The sequence below is a fragment of the Solanum pennellii genome, chromosome 3, assembly GCF_001406875.1.
Source record: "Solanum pennellii chromosome 3, SPENNV200".
Lineage (NCBI taxonomy): Eukaryota > Viridiplantae > Streptophyta > Magnoliopsida > Solanales > Solanaceae > Solanum > Solanum pennellii.
The window spans coordinates 65,992,123-66,011,889 of NC_028639.1; the positions used below are offsets into that span (position 1 = coordinate 65,992,123).

Here is a 19,767-nt window from a genome sequence, read left to right on the forward strand (position 1 = left end):
TTGCGTACTAATATGTTAATAAATATATCTTAAAATGTTAACCAAAATTATTATAGTGACTATAAAAATATAAATTATAACAAATATAATAGATGAAGGATTATGATTTAACTATTTATAGAAAAGAATAACATATAAAATGGGTAGAAAAAAGTAATATTTCATCTAGGCCAAAAGAATAAAAACAAAGCCAAATACATAAACAGAGTACCTCAACTACGTCATTTTCCTATTGAATCATTGAACCCCCATAATTTGTCTGATGTGGAACCAGATTTGTGAGGGGTGTTGATGGAGAATATATGTTGTTCCACAACTCATTAGTCCAATTGATAGTGAAAATATTAGAGAATAATTGTGTTTTATTAAGTCATTTGAACATATTAGAAAATAAATGAGACTAATACGGTTTGTCTTCATTCCTTCAATCAAAATTATTTAATTCGAACACAATTGAATGCATTTACAATAGAAAAGCCGATCAAAATCAATCAATAGTGTTTTTTTAAACGGAACAAATTATGGATGATTCAACAATTCAATAAAAAAATGACGTAGTTGAAGTATCTGAAGAAAAAAACCCAATAAATTTAGAGATCTATTTATGTATTTGGCCTAAAAACGAATTAAAAGTATATAAAGCAAGAGACCGAACTGATTAATAAAACAAAAGGAACTAAAAACCTGTTCATCTCATTTCTGCATCACACTTCATCAGATACATATTATTCTACAAACCCATTCATTTTACCGAAATGAATTGCCTTCAGAATCTTCCCAGGTTTTTATTCTAACCTTTTTTTGATGTTGTTGGATTTTGTTTGTTAAAGTTTCATTTTTTCCCCATTAATCTTGGTTCTCAGATCCTCTGGTTTACCACTGAGAAGCTTCACAGGCAATTCAAGAAAGCCTTATCCCACTGTTGTTTCACTGGTAATGATCATTTTCGCTTTTGGGTATTGTGTCATTAGATTTGATTTTGACCCACCCTACTTATGTTATTAAACTATTGTTCTTGTTCTTGTATTAGTGATATATGGAAAAAAAATTATGTGAAGTGTGTTGAGGAAAGAGTGTGAATATACTGGGTGTATACGCTGATATACATATGTTGTTAATAGCTAGTTAGAAAGGCTAATCAGTCTGTTAGAAGGTTGGTAGTCAGTTAAGTATATTGTTAGCTGATATACACTATATATGCACAAATACTGAGCAGGGGGAAAGTAACAGGTACATGTGGAATTAGTCGAGGTGGGTTTGATCTGGTCCGGATACCACATGTGGTGGAAATCGGCTATATCTAATCAAATTACTTGTTTGAAGATTAGACAGAGTTACTTGGTATTTGTGTTGTTGGAAGGTAGCAAGTACATGCGGAATTAGTCGAGGAGTGTGCAAGCTGGCCCGGATAACGCGTTTGGTAGAAGTTGGCTATACCAAATCAAATTGCTTTCCTGAAGATTGGAAAGTGTTACTCAGTGCCTGTGCTGGTGAGAGGTAGCAGGGTAGTGGAATTAGTCGAGTTGCCTGTAAGCCGGCCATACCACATTTGGTAGAAATTGACTAAACCAAATCAAATTACTTTCTTAAGGGTTGGACGAAGTTACTTGGTATTTGTGTTGGTGAGAGATAGAGATATTTGTGGAATTAGTTGTGATCCATGTAAGTTGATTTGAACATTAGAGTTATAGGAAAAAGGAATTATTTTTGGGGACTAAGTTTGGTTGGTGTTGTCGAGAAAGTCTTGGCAATTTTTCCTTTTTGTTTTTCTGCTACTTGGGAGCTCATGGTCTTGCCCCTATAAAAGGGGTAGCTCTTTTTCTCATTTCACTGCACAGAAGCAAAAGAAGCAGAAAAACAAGTCACAGAGACAGACAGTGAGAAAGAGAGAAAATAGTGTGGGAGTGTTAGGAAAAATGAAGAGTGTGAGGGGTGATATATCAAATTGTATGAATCAAAAAGAGGCTATTTTTTTTAACTGTGGCGTCCTGACGCACCTCGACTAATCTGTTGGTTAACTCATACCTCCTACAAACACAAGTATCATATAACTCTGTACATCAAGTGTTGGATAGATGGAGGAAATCACTTAGCATTTTTGCTTGAACCTAAAATCTTATACTTTGCTCCTCTTGACCCGTGCTTTCCACGTTAAAAATCTTTTTAAGGCAAGGTGATCTGTTCATTTTGCTATTAGTACTGTGAGTATTATTTTATGTGTGATATCATTCACATAAAAATATTGAAGTAATGGTTGTTGTTAGAGTGTGTTAGAGACCCACATTGGTTGGGTTTGCATATATGAACTTAGACAATCCCCCTCAAGAGCTACTTTTGGGGTTGAGTTGAGCGCTGATGTCATATCTTTACATGATATTAGAGTCGGGACCATCCTCGTTTGGACACCCGTTCTATGCTCTACTTGGGCCTGGACGTGAAGGGGTGTTAGAGTGGGTTATAAACTCACATTAGTTGGAGAATGACTGACGGTATACTTATATGATCTTGGACAATCCTACCCTCTTGAGCTAGCTTTTGTGGATGGAATAGGACAGGTGCCATATCTTTACAATCGTCAAGTTAGTTTGATTGAGAAAACATGTTGTCAAAGTTGAGAAAATGGTATATAAATTGAATGATGTCAAGCATTTTGAAACATCCTAGAGAAACTGTCATACAAATTGAAATGGCAGGAGCAGTAATTTGTACTTTCTACTGGTTGTGATTGATATTGAACCTTATCATGCTCATCGTTTTCTTGTATACAGGGGATGACAAAATTTTCTGGTCAGCGTCTAAGAATTGTGGCACAGGTAATATTTGAAACAACGATTGATGAACATTCGTTGGTATTTCCTTTTGTTTTTTCTCTGGGTTTATGTTTTTGAATTCTACACGGTACTCTCAATATCAATTGGTTTAAAAGTTTAAATTGCGAAAGATGTGCCTGCTTTTGTGTCTCCTTTTTTCCATCTCTAATTATGAAATCCATTTCTGAATTGCCTTTAGCTTACTTTCTCTCTTTCTAGGTAGTATCTGGTCCTGAATCTAGTATAGCAAAGGACGAGGATGCAGGAAAATCTGATGCATACAGTCATGACATGACTGCAGCTATGGGAGCTGGTTAGTCTATCTTCCTACACATTTTTTAGTTCTCTGAACTTTATGTTCTTCTACTTTTGAGGATTTTTCTGCTGCATACTTTTCCGATCTGAACAGGAAAGCTATTAAACTTATTAGTTTCCTTGACATATCAAAGAAAACTTCCAATTATTTTTCACTTAATTTGGAATTTATGGAATTGGAGTTGAAGGTGAGATTGTGTTTGGTTATACTTTTTGCAACTTATATTTGAATAATGTTCATGCTTGAATGTACTTAATACAACTTCAAAAGTGAAAAGTGAGTTGGAAAACAATAAGTGGTTTTCCAAATTTGAAATTCAACTTTAAGTTGAATTTTAGAATTTTCATGGCCAAACACTGATTTTCAAACAAAGTGAGTATATTCCGGAAAACATCCTTTCTTTGTGCAAACTGCAAATCCAAGTTTGCTCTATGTAAAAACATGATTTAGTTGTATTAGCATAACTTCAGATTATCAAACTTCGTGACATACACTTTTAATGAGTAACTAATCCAAAAAAGTTTGAACAGTCCTATTAAGTAACTAATATGTGTGGCACTCATATCGTCCCTGACTTTCTTAATGCAGTCTTAACCTATAGGCATGAGTTAGGAATGAACTACAACTTCATCCGTCCAGATTTGATTGTTGGTTCATGTCTACAGGTAATGAGTAATTCCTTTTCTTTAAACATATCATTCTTTTCACTTCCTTTTTTTTTTTACCTCCCAAAAAATGACAGACTCCTGAGGATGTGGACAAGCTTCGCAGTATTGGAGTTAAAACTATTTTTTGCTTGCAACAAAATCCAGATCTCGAGTATCCATGAAATATGTCATGATTATTTATTTCATGTCGGATCAACAAATCTGTTTCATCCTAAATCTAAGACATTTTTTACAAGTCCTTAATTAGTGTTTTCTAGATATTTTGGGGTTGATATCGAAGCAATTCGTGAATATGCCAACAAATGTGGTGATATTGAACACTTGCGTGCCGAAATAAGGTTAGTTTAACCAAAAAAAGTCAGCAGTGCCTTGTTTTGTGGTTGTAACTCTCTCTTCCTCTCTATATTTCTATCTCTACCTTTCAGTTAATATAGCATTAGAACAATCACTTCTTTGATGTTACAAATAGTGCAGGAGTTTATGCAATTGAGAAAGACAATGTTTTTCTTTCTGTTACTTTTTAGTTCTAAAAGGAAATAAATCAAATATTAGAGTTGGTTTGAACATGAAATAACAGGTTATATGAACCTAGGGACATGGGTATGCACATTCAAAGGACAAGATAGAGAACATCTATTACTAGGCTAAGTTTTGCATTCATGTGCAAAAGATTTATTATGGATTATATAGACCATGAATCAATTCATTTTCTTCTTTCAATTACAAGAAACGTAATTACTAAAGGTAAACACACTTCTTTGTTTCCTTGTCGCTGGGTGGGAAGTTGCGGAGATCTTTTACAGATACCAAACTTGTTAAACTTCTTATTATTACTGCTAAATTCACCTGCAAGGCTGTATGCGCTTTTCGTGATTAGTACAATATGTCTACTAGACTTGTAACATAATATTATACAGTGTGAGATTATTTTATTCTCGTAAGTGTGTCGATACTTGACGAAGCAGGGATTTTGATGCATTTGATTTGAGATTGAGGCTTCCAGCTGTAATAAGAAAACTGAACAATGCCATCAATAGAAATGGGGGTGTGACTTACATACACTGCACAGCTGGACTTGGCAGAGCTCCTGCAGTTGCGGTATGCGCTTTGAGTTTCTTTGTGTCATGTGATGGGTGCAGTTGCATTGAAGTACTTATTTGTCTGGCTTCTGGGAAGATCTTAATTTGTGTTGTCAAATAGAAGAAGGTTGCTATAACTATAGCGTAGTCCTTGTTTTTTTTTGCTATTATTATTATATAACACTTCTATCAACGATAATGTGCTTTCTTCAAAATAATTTCGACTAATCATATGCAACTTTTTCTTCCTAGGGCAACATAGTATGTTCTTATTACTTGTACCTCTAATAAGATTTACTTGAGCTTGTTCGTTGGCAATCCTTTAAGAGTGTTGTTGATGCACTAATATATGTAGAGGGCATGGTACTTCTTGGGTTTGCTTGCAAGTTGCAAACGAAACAATGTGTGATTGTATTACTTAAGGAGAAAGCAATCTTTGATAAGTTATTGCAATCTGTCAGATTTCTACAGATATGCACCTTCCTGGAACGCCATGTTGTTTTATTTATCAAATTTATCTTGTAATTTCTTATTTGAAAAAGTGTCTTGGACTCGAAATGCAGTCATGATTAGTTGGAATTATTTTTCTATTAATTTAAGTGACATTGTGACTGACCTTATATTCTGTTTGGAACTTTGAACTGCAGTTGACATATATGTTCTGGGTTCAATGCTATAAGCTTACTGACGCTTTCAGTTTACTCATGGTAAGTTTCCCTCTATTATGATTATGTAGTTTCACTTTTTGAAAATATTATTATTTCTCTCTCGCCTTGCTATTACACCAAGTGCGCTTTGAGAATATTTACCATGAATTATGGTCCATGAGGAAGAAGATCTCATCTTGAAGTTGATATATGTTCTTTTGGTCTTTGCACCAAAAATATTTTTGGTGGTGACCTGGATAAAGAGTTCATGTTTTTTTAAATTTTTAAGCCATCACATTGAATAGTTTATGCGGTCGCATCTGTAGCAAAGTTTAAAGCTGATTATTGCCAGTTGAAGATATAGTAATCCATGTTTAATATCTTTTTGTGTATCTTGTTGCAGAGCAAACGTCCCTGCTTCCCAAAACTAGATGCAATCAAAAGTGCCACAGCAGACATCGTGAGTTCTATTATCGTTTTAACAATTTTTCATTCCATAATTCCCTTGTGACTTTTGGTGTTGATGTGGAGTGCATGGTATATGTATTGCAGTTTAATAAAGTGAATTTGAAATTTATACTGTTAGTTAGGATCGATATTATTACTTTGCTGACCACTACATACTTTGTTGAAAGGTCAATATTTTAATAAAACCAATACCAGGAGATACTGTATCTCTACTAAGAATCCTAGTGTACCTCTAAATCTGAAAGGGATTCTATTCTTAGCAGATTATCTTCAATGTAATAGCTACTCCAAATACACGAAATTTTCTGTTTGTCCTCTCAAATATGTCAATATTTTGTGTAACTCTGTACAAGACTCGAGTTGCTACATTGTAATTAATTGACTATTCTACATATGAGTCTATTTCACCTTGTTGGTTGATAGTACAATTTTAATAGGGTATGAAAATGAACAAAAAAAAAACGCTTTTCACCATATTCTCCATCCTTTAACAACTTTTGGAAATTGAGGAAGAGATGCAATCCGTGCTTTCCCACGTATTCTTTGCCGTGCTCACTCGTACATTTGTTTTCTATAAAGGGATTCATCTCTTGTGATTGTAGTCGAATTGGAAATATTGGAAGATTGTGGTGGTTTATCTGAGTACTTGTTTTCATTACACATTCTGCATGCTTTCTAAATATGATAGACGATTATTCTCATATATGCTTTTGTGTTCATGACTGAGTATCTTCCTGTTTAAAGCTTACAGGCCTAAAAAAGACGCCTGTCACGTTGACATGGCGTGGTGATAATTGTACTACAGTGGAATTATCTGGACTTGATATTGGCTGGTGGCAGGTAATAGTCAAGTTCTTCAGAATGTTTTACGGTTTTTTCAGCTGCCCATAATATACTGAAGTTCATCATTTCCAAATTTCGACTGTCGATTGCCCATAACCTGAATAATAAATTTCAGTGGAGGCACTATGATCATATACTCAAAAACAATAATAGAAAACATATATTGTCAGATGAGTGTTACCGTTTATTTTTGAGAAAATTGTCTCGATTATGGTTAGTCTTTTAAATCACCAAAGATCAATGCATTGGTTACAGGTAGAACTATTTTATAACAACCACACTCCCTGTCGTCATTTTGGTAAGAGCTCTTACTACTTTGGTAAAGAGCATCCAGGAATATGAACAACGGGTTTCCTTTGTTGTAGTGTTTTATTGCCTTTTACATGTTCGTAAAGAAATTTCATAAACTATTCTTCTCAAATTTGATGCAACTCTGCTTTATTTCATGCTTAATATTAGAGCTGATTCAAAAACTCTTCAATGTTTTCAGAGAATACCGTTAAAATTTGACAAGGAACAAGGTTTGTGGACTCTCCAGAGGGAGTTGCCAGTAAGTATGTTGTTTTAGGCTTCCAGTGTTTCTTCCTTTTTCTTCCAAGATGGAAAATTATATAGAAACATAATTGGAAAGTAATATCGGTTTTATGATCTTAATATATATCTTGGAATCCACATTTTGTGTTTCAGATATGTTTCATTCCCTTATATTACCAAGGATTAACAATCTAAAGAAATTGTTATAAATTAATTGGAGAAGATACAACAGATGTTTCGTAAAGATTGTCAATCCTAGTGTCTTCTTCATCAGGGGCGGATCTAGGGTGGTGGGAGTGGATTCCCGGGAACCCAACAACTTTCATGTATATTTTGTATTTATGTTTAAAAATCTATAAGAAATATTCATTGGGACCTCATTAACAAAGTAGTCTCTTGGTCTAGTGATAGAAAAGTAACTTGTTGAATTTTTGCTACCCTCTTTGGTGAGGTGTTCGATTCCTCTTTGGCACATACAATAAAGTTCTCTTGAAAAAATTTTGGTCACTGGGAATCTGTAAGCTTCAAATCCTAAAGTCGCCTCGGTTCTATATTTACAGGAAGGACACTATGAATACAAGTACATTGTTGACGGTGAATGGATATGCAATGAGTTTGAGCCGATCACTTCTCCCAACAAAGATGGATATGTCAACAACTATGTAGAGGTAAGGAACTAATTTCACTTGAATGTGGAGAGAGGTCTCTCATGCCTTTCTCCTGTCGTTTCGTCCTACTTATGCCCTTGGTTATTCCAACAAGGGTCTTTCGCAAACAACAACCTCTCTACCTGACAAGGTAGGGGTAAGGTCTACTTACAATCCACCCTCCCCATACCCTACTTGTGGGACTATATTGGGTTGTTGTGGTTGTTTCATTCGTTGGAATTCTCTTTCATACTCCTGTCAAAATGTCGTTTTCCAAGGAACAAGACATAAACGCAGATCAGCAACTAAAAACTAGATAGAAGTGTTATCCATTCTTATCACTGGACATCTCATTGTGCTACAGTGAAGGTGTTTAGCCTTTATGTTTAATATTGACACATACCGTTCAACTTGGACGTTCCAACAGGTTCTTGACGAAACTCCAGACAACATCACTAGTGCAGCAATACGGAAGAGGCTCTCCAGTGATGACCCTGATCTTACTTCATACGAAGGGCTCATAATCGGACAATTTCTCGAAGGTTATGCAGATGTAGAATGAAGGAAGTGAACTCACAGCATACTTACTACTTACAATTATACACTTACAATTGTAAACAAAGCTAATAATCTGCTATAACTTATGCAGTGTAATTAGGATGTAGTTGTTTGTAGTATCAATAAGATTTGTATGATACGTTTATAAGGAATGAAATGTTGTAGTGAAGTAACATGCTCCATCTTCTTCTTTTTTCTGTTGGATTTCTACTTGTTCCGTGTCTGATTAATCATGATTCACGTGTGAGGATGTCTCTCTTTGGGGGTAAAACTCTCCTTAACAACAAGGACAACTCTAATTTCAGAGCTCGAATCCGAGACATCTGATAAAGAACTCTAATTTCAGAGCTCGAATCCGAGATATCTGATAAAGAATAGACGAGTACTACAACCCCAGGACAAGCGTCATAGGCAATTCCAAGTTCATGGTAATGTTCTTAATTTGTTTTTAGAAGAATGAACAGCCCAACCCAAAGGAGAAATGAAATGCACAGCCGCGAGGCAATAAAATTAGACCAAAAAAACATAATTCGTTCGACTGGCTTTAAGAGATGCCATGATTTTCATAGCAACATATACTGAAGTAAATAAGGTGATGTAAAAGACTTAAAACAACATACTGTACGTTGATATTCAACTGGTAGTTTAAATTATGCAGATATCTCTAATTGTTCCGTCATAATCTTGCAGAAGAACCATTAGTCGCATGATTAACGAGTTCTCTTCTCAAGATCTTTCCAGCAGGAGATTTTGGTATTGCGTTGATGAATGCAACGCGGCGTATCTTTTTGTATGGTGAGACCTGCAAGGTATTTTCTGGTTACAATATGCATCTGTTGTTTATTTGAATGTGAAACAACCAGAGAATTTTATGTATTTCTTCTACTTCATACAATAATGCGATGATCAAGCAAAATGGTTTTGGTTATATTCACTTGGAGGTTTACCTGTTTTGCAATGATATCTATAATTTGTGACTCACTAATAGTGCTCCCAGGTCTTCTGACTATGTAAGCCATAGGAATCTCCCCTGCTTCTTCATCAGGATATCTGGATTCAGGTGAGAAAAGAGCATATTAAGATTTGGAATGTCGAAAAATCATCAGAAATTGAGACTAAAGATTTGCTTGGGCAGCTCATAATTTCCACGGCCGGCGAAATACTCAAATAATATACGTCAGTGACTATTTATATTTTACTGCCACCTTCAGAGCTCGAAAAAGATCATTTAAAAGACAGAACGATTTGTTGATATTGCTTATGCCGTTTGCTTAATTGACAGTATTCCTATGCCAGGCAACAAATCACAATCACATATTGAAATACTAGTCTTGAATTTGAATCTAAAATGTTAGTCTTACGCTTCTTTTTTTTTCATTTATAAGTATGAAAAATGCAGAAATAGCGGTAAGATAAGTATAACAACACGGGCTTCTAAGGAGAACAGGTTCAATTACTCGGAAAATTCACCTGATGTTCCAAAAACCTCCCTAAGTATCAGGGTCACAAAGTTAAAAGACATGCTATGACAAATAGAAGTTTAAAGTATGCATATAACCATAAGGTGCTGTTGAAGAGAAAGTAGAATATTCCAGATCAAAATTTTGTAAAAGACATTGGTAGTATTAAGGAAATTTCAGTACACATGGATACTGGTTAAATATTAGTGAGGGAATATAACAAAGAAGTAGCCTCTTTGTAGAGGAGACCGAGGAAGACTGGCTTGGAATTTTTTTTTGTACAGTAATGCCCATTGGTTAAGTTGTTTTGCAGGAAATGCAGTATTTCTGATATCAAATGTAAATTGTACCAAAAAAAAGTAGTTCTATGATTTTTCTATCATAATGATTCATGAGTAGTAACATGATAAGAATAGGGAGACGATAGAGGAAGACAGAGAGGATCACATACGGAATAACTGCTGCATCAGCAACATCAGGAATTGACTGAAGTAAATGTTCAAGCTCGGCAGGGGGGACCTGAAAGTTCATCTATTCGTAAGATAATGATGCAGTAACATAGTAAGAGATGTGAGTTCAGAAGTTTGCATACTAGTGGTAAAAATATATTTACGTACAACTATAATTTACCTGATATGCCTTGTACTTTATCAGTTCTTTTAACCTATCGACAACATATAGAAACCCATCCGCGTCAAAATAGCAGAGATCACCAGTTTTCAGCCAACCTTCTGGATCAAGTGTTGCTGAGGTAGCTTGTTTATCTCCAACATAGCCTGCGATTCACCAATATTTTCTTTCAAAATTCAGGTGTGATTGAAGAGTATTTTAAAGGCCAAATTGGACATTAATTTACCAGTAATCAATCATACAACAGTAGGTTTCAGATTCTAAATATTGTAATCTCTTAAGTATTATTTGGCTCCTTAAATGAAATCAATAAGACTGACTCATATGAAATATCAATCCGAAGTATCAGAAGGAAAATCCTCATCTGTGGTATAGTAGTAAACTATGATAGTGATTTTACTAACTCAATGCTGTGAGTTGTAAATTATTGAGTATAAACATGCATCACCTTTCATGATTGTTGGAGCACGTAACCAGAGCTCTCCACGCTGTCCAGGAGGCAAGGTCTTTCCACTTTCAGGATCAACAATCTTAGCTTCCACATTCACACCAAGGCGACCAGCAGATCCATACTGGTTTGATTCCTCAGGGCCATTCATCCCTGTTGCTCCTCCAGTAGTCTCAGTCAGACCATATCCCTATGATGCATCACAATTGAACACATTAAACATGAAAAAGCAGTGTCAAATCATTACACACAGACACTGTGTATACTTCGTTAACTCTATAAGCAATAAGTTCGACAAATTTTAGATTATAAAAGTAGAGTAACTAGAACAATGGACTATCGTCCAAGAAGTTGATAACTTGATATACCGCACTTCAACATGTTTGCTACCATGCTTTAAGAAGAAGAGGAAACAAAATAAAAATTTGCAATTCATTATGTTTAACACTTTTCAAACACTTATATTTGAGGAATGGGAGTACAAAAGGAGTTAAAAGAGGATAAAATAGTGTTAGTGTTAGCGGACAGAAGTGAAAAGACAAAATAAGAATTTCTTGATTTCTTTTAGACTTTAGTAATTGAAAAAGGTTATAGAGAATAAAATAATACAGATTTATATAATAAAAAATATAGATTTCTTAGTACTTTTTACAGTATATGATTGAATTTTAAAGAAAATATTATAATCATATATTATTATAAGCATGAAGCTCTAAAGTGTAAAGTTGAATTACTACTTTGCCCCTATACTAAATTAAAAAGTAATATAATACTTTACCCAAATATAAATTAAATATCTAATTAAATAGTAATATTGAATTACATAATAGAGGTGCAAAATGAGAAGTTCAGCAGTCTATTCAATTACTATGTGTGAAACAACCAAATAGGATGAACACTAATAAAGTTTCAATTAATATAGAAGTTGAAACGTATTTTGCTAATTATGAGAAGTTGAAAGGGATCAAATTAAGTAATATCAAAGAGTTTTTATCAACAAATCTTCAAGACTACACTATATAAACATACTCAATATTAGTCATTCAACACAAGCTTCCATTGTTAAGTGGGTACAAAAATGTCTTCTAATTTTCAGGTACAATCTTATTAAGTCTAGATTTTTCCGTTTAATTTGCTAACTTCATTTGAATGATAACTTTCTAATTTTTTTAATAGGTAAAATAAATAGCTTGAAAGGTATAACCACACATATCAAAAATTGAATGTTGTTGTACACATATGGTTTGATGCTGAATGATGATCAACTCTCTTTGAAACTCTCTACGCATAGCTTCCCACAGAAAAGAAACCATGTTTAAACTTTTAAACTATTAATAATAAATTGAAATTGCAGCTGTTTGCTAGCAAAATATATCACATTTTCTTCAACAAATGTAGCAACTCCAAGTCTTCTCTAACAGTGATCTGGGTATATCTGAAAGTTTTTAAGGAAGTAGTTACATTTGTAACGACACACATTAAGGATACAAGATGACTTTAAGTAACGTCGCATTTTCCCTTTTTAATTCTTTAACTTGATGTGTCTTTCTTGAAAATTTTACTTGTTGATTACTGTCTGTATATTTAATTGCTTATAAATGGGTAAGCTTTGGAGACTTATCTAATGTGCAGTAGATCGAAAATATCGAGAGAACACTCGAAAAAAACATCATAATTCTCCTAATAGTTTATTATATACTTTTTCATTTATTTTTTTTATTGATTTTTATTTGGGATACACGTGCAACGCACGTGCCCGGAGACTAGTACACAAATAATAGGGAAAAAATTACGTAATTACATGACTTATAAAATAACATAATCACTAAAAATTCCTGCCATTTGAATTGATTACAAAAATCCGCTTTTTCCTTCACTCTTAACATTCGGATACATCTCTACTTCTACAACATACATCTTTGTTTGTTTGTGTACAATGTATCTGATACAAATGTTATTATTAAACATAACCCACTTAGTTCAAACTTAAATTAGTATGAATCTGGTTTTTTGTTATGTATCTAATACATAACTTATATATTTGATATACTACTTATGAATAAACGTATCGAAGGAGCAATATATCCACAAATTTTTAAAAATTTAAAATTATTGGAATTTGTAAAACTTTCAAAAAAAAATGTAATTACTGCCCAAATTAGGATTTTTGTACTTGCAACATTTTTTTATTCTAGATGAAATTTGAGCTGGCACAGGGCACCAAAAGCTTTAAAGGAACTATCACATATAACCATTTAAAAATAGCCTAATTGTTCTTCATAGAATCATACCTATAGTTTGATAATTACAATTCGTAACTATATGTTATATGGAGGAGAGTGGTGAGTGAGACTGGGAGAGAGAGGAGAGAGGAGAGAGGCGAGAGAGAGAGGGGAAAGAGTGGGAGAAAGGTGAATTGTATATGTATATTGGTTAGATAATTGTATATTATACATTTGTATTTGTATATATGGCAAGAGAGACTGAAAAGAGAGGAGAGAGGCGAGCGAGATTGGGAGAGGGAGGAGAGAGACGAGCAAAAGAGGGCAGAGAGTGGGAGAGAGGTAAATTGTATATGTATATAATTGTATATTATACATATACATTTGTATATATGGCAAGCAAGATTGGTAGAGGGAGGAGAGAGGCGACCGAGATTGGGAGAGAGAGGAGAGAGGGCAGAGAGTGGGAGAGAGGTGAATTGTATATGTATGTAGGTTAAATAATTGTATATTATACATATGTATTTATATATTCAGACGAATTATACATATATAAACGTGACTAATTATACAAACTTGAAATCGACCCATATAATAATAAGGAAAAATCACATAAATTAATACATTTTAAAAAATAATTACTGATTTTAGCGATACTTTTTGTTTATTACCATTTATAGCAATGCTTTGTTAAATCTATAATATGTATTAAAAGTGAATTATATATGCAATATATATGAATTATAATTGTTTTTTGAAATATATCATGTTTGTTTGGTAAAAAGCCGTCACATTGTATTACAAGTGTATTAAAATGTGTGATAAATATATTATTCATCATTAAAATTTGTATTATATGTGAATAATAAATTGTTCTTTGTAATATGTATTAAACTTGTATTATAAATGAATTAAGAGTGATTAAGTGAAAAAAAATATTATTGCTATAAATGATAAATATTTTTTTATTATAGTATATTTATGTAAGTTTCCCTAATAATAAATAATGTTAATATAGTAATTATATCAAACTATAGCCATGATAAGTAATTAAATAATATAAGTTTACTTAATTTTCCAAAAGTTTTATGCAGTGAAGACCTCATAAGAGGCCCATAATAAATCACTTTACAGAGGTTGTAGGTAGCCCAAATGCCGAACACCTCAACCATTTGATTGTATTTGATTATGAATTAATTTTTTTTATAAAAAAAATCAAAGTGAAAAAAGAAACTGAAAATAAAATTTGTGTTTTGATTATAAATATAACTTAAAAGTTGAATTTTGAAAATTTATGGTCAAAATGTTTTCCAGAGTTCAACTCCTAATTAAAAATAATAATAATGTAATAAATAATCATGACCAAATTGAAATTTAATAGAGAAACGCTTCATGCACATAACTGAAAATATTGATTAACCTTTTTAAGCAATCATTAGATTGAAATTTACGGAAATTTAATAGAGATTCTTCATCTAAAATTAAAATCCACTTGAAATTCTTAACACAAAAATATCATATAATTGGAACTAAATAATTTAAGATATTTGATTATTGTAAGCTTTTCAAAAGTTTTCACATGGTCAAGACAGCATAAGCAGCATTTTATAATATAATTATTATAATATAAGCTTAAATCCAACAACTTTCTAATTTTTATTTATTTTTAATCGGTGCTTCAATAAAATATAATATCCTGACGTTTGTATATGTATTTTGAGCAAGTGCAATTTCAATTCACCACAAAATATTTCCGTGCATAGAAAAATAAAGTATTGACTATATAAAATAATTTATTAAAATAATATTTTTTTTAAAATTTTTATAAAATTAGTATAAATAAATTTACAGTAATGTTTTTGAGTATATTTTATTTTTAAAAATTGATGCGTTATATTAATATACGTTATTCATAATAATATTTTAAGAGTAAAACATATCAACCTAACATTATTAGTCTTTAAAAAATGAAATATACTCTAAAATATTACTATCAAATATATGTATACTAATTTTATAAAAATATACTACTTTAATAAATTATTTTATATAATGAATAAGTTTGATAAAAAGTTCTAGAAAAACATGCCATCAGATTTACATTTTCCATTCATACACACGCTCTAACTCTAGCGCGTGATAAACAAACACATACCTGTAAAATCTCCACGTTAGGAAATCTGCTCTTGAACCGCTCCGCCACCTCCTTCCCTAGCGGCGCTCCGCCGCAGGCTAGCAGTTGCAGTGAGCTGAGATCATACTTCAATGCCAAATCCGACTTCGCCATTGCCACCACCAGTGGCGGCGACACCGGCATGTACGTAACTCTGTACTTCTCTACCGCTGCTAACATCTTCTCGAAATCAAATCTCGGCGTTATCACCATCGCTTCACCCATACTCGCTAGCCTAATCAGCATAAAAAATCCGAACACGTGAAACAACGGTAACGTCATGAAAGCCACCGCTTGCTCCGTGATTTCACTTTCATTAGCGGCATCATCATTGAATCTGCTATAGAACAAACTAGCGATCAACGCGATTAAATTCCTGTGAGTTAACTCTACACCTTTTACTTTCCCCGTCGTTCCAGATGAGTAGAGAATCGCTGCCGAATCGGATTGGTGAATGATCGGGTAAGAGATGGGATTAGAAACAGGGAATTGAATCATTTTCCGAAATTCAGGCGAATCGAGTAGAACGGTACCGAGAGGAAACAACGAAGACGGAAGTTTACCAACAGTAGAGGAAGTAGCAAAAGCAATAAGGGGTTTACATAGCTGAACCATATGAGTTAACTCGGAAGAAGAAGAAAGCGGATTAGCAGGGGAAACGATAACACCTAGAGAGAGGAGGGCGAAGAACACAACTGGAACATGAATTGAAGTAGGAGAGAGAACAAAAGCGACATCGTTTTGTGAAAGGGAAGGGTAACGAGCTTGTATAGAAGCAGCGAGATTTTGAGTCTGGTGAAGGAAATCGGCGTAAGATAAGCAGTGGCCGGTATCGGCGTCAATGAGGAAAGTGGTGGCGCTGATATTGATTCCGGTGGTCGGAGAGTTGAGGAGAGAGAAGGCGTATTGGACGATAGAAAGAGGGTCCGTTAATGGCGGCAATGGAACAGATGGTCTTAAGCTCTTGAAAATTTTGGTATCTCCGCAATAGCCATTTTTTGGATCCATGGATATTTTTTAATACTGTAAAAACTTTGTTTTCAAAAATGAAGAAGAAAAAGAAAAGGGTCTATATATAGAGTTTCGATACTAATTAATATCGATAGGATGTCAATTATTATGCTAATTAGGATAAATAAATTGAAACGTTGATAATAATTATTTTGGGGAAGTTAGAATTGAAGTAAGAAAAAGAGTGAGAAGCCGACGATATTGAACAAGAGTATGCTGAGGTTTACGTATTAAATTTGAGTAGTAAGACTTGTCTTGGTTGGTGGTGGATTTAACTCCTCACCATTACTTATTTTCTCTATTTTTTTAAGTATATACTTGAACGAAAAACATGTATTATAATTTGAAATTTAAAATGATAAATAAAATTTTAGAGTATAACACGTGACATCCATTCAAAGTGTATATTCATCTGTCGATGGTGACAGTAAGTCTGATAAAATAGTGGATCCTTTTAATACACGTAAAATATTCATGTTTTTTTTGTTACTTTTTTTTTATAGATATAATAAATGGCTTTCTTTAAATGGTATTTTGAGCATTTCGTAAGATTTTTCTTGCTTGGGGACTTGTACTTTCTTCTGTGTTGTTTGTACGTTATTGTGAGTGACAAATGAAAACCAACGCACTTTTCTCTGAATTCCAAGTTGCGTCCCTCACTCTCATTGAAATGCCGATGTAGGTCGGCTGTGATGATATTTTGGCTATTTTTGTCCATATTGCAGACCTATTTGTGTACCTAATTTTTATTTTTGTTTTCAGTACTTATTCTAACATCTGTTATTTATTTTATAGTCTGATTAAATTTAAATTTATATTAAATTTTTTTATAGTAGTAATAAAACATATCGTAACAAAGATAATTACGTATTTAAAATGATTTAAATTCAAGACTTCTGATTAAAAATAAAAATAAAGTTTCAACTTTCATTGTCATTGAATAGTGGGGCTAGTTGATACACATTATTACTCTTTTCGTACTTTTTAGTTGTCAATTTTAGGAATGTTAATCGGAGTGTACTAATAATTATGTAGTTAAAATTCACGTATTCTAAGTTCTTAAAAAGTGTTTCACTATTTTTGACCGTGGGGATTTTCCAATAATTGAAGATGACAAGATAAGACTTGATTAAATAGATGAATCGATCTTAATACTTTTATTTTTTTCTTTAGATTGTAAAAACAAATTAAAGTTGATGTTATTGAACTTATAATATTATTGCAGAAAAGTTATTAAATTGATTTTTTTCTGTCAAATCAGTAATCATAGAATCACTTTTCATTTAAAAAAATATTTTATTAAAAAATAATAATTAAAAAGAGTATTTTAAAACTTAGAAGCAACTTCTATAATATAAGCTAAACTATCCATGCCACGCTCTAACCCAATCTTTTTATAATAATAAGCAGTAGTAGGTGGTGTAAGTCTCATTTTAATAATTAAACAATTATGACAAACCGGGACCAACTATTACGATGCGTTCCCACATTGAATTGTCAAAAATACATTCAATTTTAATTTTGTGTTTATTAAATGTCATTTAAGAAAATAAATAAATATAGAATATAATATTAAGATTTTGCTCTGATTTTATTATCATATATCATATTTGAGTTTTACTTTTATTTGAAAGGAAAATTAATATATCGCCACAGTTAGTCTAACTTTTTGAGAAAGGAAAAAAAAATTCTTTTCGATATTTGATTTATTCTTTCCCATCAAGAAAACAAGATCATCCTTAGACATTTAAGAATTTTGTATAGCGGGAGATATCATCTTAATATAGTTTTATGTATCGCCTATTTTATAATCGTCTTGATTTGCAATTGTAAGTTTCAACATGACACTCCGATCTTTATAGTCTATTAACTTTATTTTAGTTAGAGAAAATGATCAAATAAACCCCCAACCTATGATCGAATTCTCAACTACACACTTTAACTTCACGGGAGTCCTATTACCCCCTAAATTTTTTTAAAACGAAATATATATCACCTTGAAACACCATAACCAGTCAAATGTCAAGTGCGTGAAATACACACACTTACACGTATTTCACCAATTATTATTTATTTTTTTAAAAATAATATCTCCTTCATCTTCTTCCATTCTTCACCCATGCCTTTTTTAACCCTAAATTTTTGTCTAATCATGATTTGGAGAATTCATTGATGGATACAGTGGGGTCTTCCCCCACCTCCGCATCGCTCTTATTATCTCCTCCATCTTTGTCGTTATCTTTTTCACCACTAAAAGAACTCTCCATCATTTTCTCTTGAGAATAAAACTCCAGATTGGAAAGACATAAATCATCGTAAATCTAATTTCAATTGTACCACTTAAGGAAAATATTTAATTGAGATTTCGCTGGTTCTTCATCATCAGAAGCAAAAAGAGGTGTGGTGTTTCTTGGTTGCCAGATCTGCGTCTTACTACTCGTCAATAGTGACGAAGAAGAGAGACAACTAATGCGTTTTGATTTGGTGAAGTTGTTGCTCCAATGGTGTAGGTTGTCTAGTTATTTTATTGTTGTTTGTTGGTCGAAGATCGCTTTGGCGTAGTAACAATGACAAAAAAGGGGTGAAAGAAAAAAGATAACAAAAATAAAGAATATAAATAAATAAAAATAGATATATTCATAAAAATAATTAAAAATTAAATTTTAATAATTTAATTTTGTTGCTCACTCTCTCAAAGAGAGTGAAATACACTCTCTTTCAAAATCAGCGATAAGGAAGGTAATAACTTAAGTTCTAAACAGTTTAAAGAGGTTATAGGACCCCGTAAAATTAAAGTATGTAGTTAAAAATTCGACTAAAGATTGAGGGCTATTTAACCATTTTCTCTTTTAGTTATTTTTAGATGTGAATGTTAAAAAAAAAAGACTCTCTTTCATGTCAAGAATATAGTTAAAAACTATTGTCAGTTTTAATGTTGAATAGTTAAAAACTTAAAAGTTTCAAGGCTTTAACAAAAAGCATGATTAAAAAGTTAAAATACTTTTTCACACAATTATTACTCAACTTTTGCAATTTTTCTTCGTCACTAGTCAACATCCAAAAAGGAAATTAAATAAATCAAATATAATTAATAGTTAACGTGATTGCAGTTTAGGGAAACTGATTGATTTGCCCTTATCTCTATTTCTTAATAAAGATGGCAAAGACGTGATTAATGGAGATATAAAACTACACCCACCTCCTTAAAATAAATTAAAAATTGAACGCACATTTATGAAGGATATTTGATGCC

At 32.7% G+C, this 19,767-nt stretch overlaps 2 protein-coding genes across 2 annotated transcripts; one reads left to right on the top strand and one right to left on the bottom strand.

Moving 5' to 3' along the window:
- Positions 1 to 658: 658 nt before the first annotated feature.
- On the top strand, positions 659 to 8,763 carry LOC107014833 (phosphoglucan phosphatase DSP4, amyloplastic-like). The gene is made up of 14 exons (XM_015214931.2): positions 659 to 781; positions 864 to 933; positions 2,769 to 2,813; positions 3,030 to 3,123; positions 3,715 to 3,791; positions 3,869 to 3,945; positions 4,052 to 4,132; positions 4,760 to 4,892; positions 5,521 to 5,580; positions 5,924 to 5,980; positions 6,733 to 6,828; positions 7,322 to 7,381; positions 7,926 to 8,033; positions 8,440 to 8,763. Exons 1-14 carry the CDS (start codon positions 756 to 758, stop codon positions 8,572 to 8,574), a joined length of 1,119 nt encoding a protein of 372 aa, XP_015070417.1. The 5' UTR covers positions 659 to 755; the 3' UTR covers positions 8,575 to 8,763.
- A 280-nt stretch (positions 8,764 to 9,043) lies between these two features.
- Positions 9,044 to 16,725, bottom strand: LOC107014831 (4-coumarate--CoA ligase-like 9). Its single transcript, XM_015214930.2, has 6 exons — positions 15,486 to 16,725; positions 11,109 to 11,298; positions 10,661 to 10,806; positions 10,482 to 10,549; positions 9,518 to 9,620; positions 9,044 to 9,372 (listed from the first exon to the last, which is right to left on the bottom strand). Exons 1-6 carry the CDS (start codon positions 16,509 to 16,511, stop codon positions 9,247 to 9,249), a joined length of 1,659 nt encoding a protein of 552 aa, XP_015070416.1. The 5' UTR covers positions 16,512 to 16,725; the 3' UTR covers positions 9,044 to 9,246.
- Positions 16,726 to 19,767: the final 3,042 nt, after the last annotated feature.

Coding starts and splice junctions, on each gene's coding strand:
- LOC107014833 (XM_015214931.2), top strand. CDS start 756: ATGAATTGCCTTCAGAATCTTCCCAG. Junction 2,814..3,029: donor GTCTAAGAATTGTGGCACAG/GTAATATTTGAA, acceptor CTCTCTTTCTAG/GTAGTATCTGGTCCTGAATC. Junction 3,124..3,714: donor GACTGCAGCTATGGGAGCTG/GTTAGTCTATCT, acceptor TTCTTAATGCAG/TCTTAACCTATAGGCATGAG.
- LOC107014831 (XM_015214930.2), bottom strand. CDS start 16,511: ATGGATCCAAAAAATGGCTATTGCGGAGATACCAAAATTTTCAAGAGC. Junction 11,299..15,485: donor CTAACGTGGAGATTTTACAG/GTATGTGTTTGT, acceptor GATGCATCATAG/GGATATGGTCTGACTGAGAC. Junction 9,621..10,481: donor GCTGATGCAGCAGTTATTCC/GTATGTGATCCT, acceptor ACCTGAATCCAG/ATATCCTGATGAAGAAGCAG.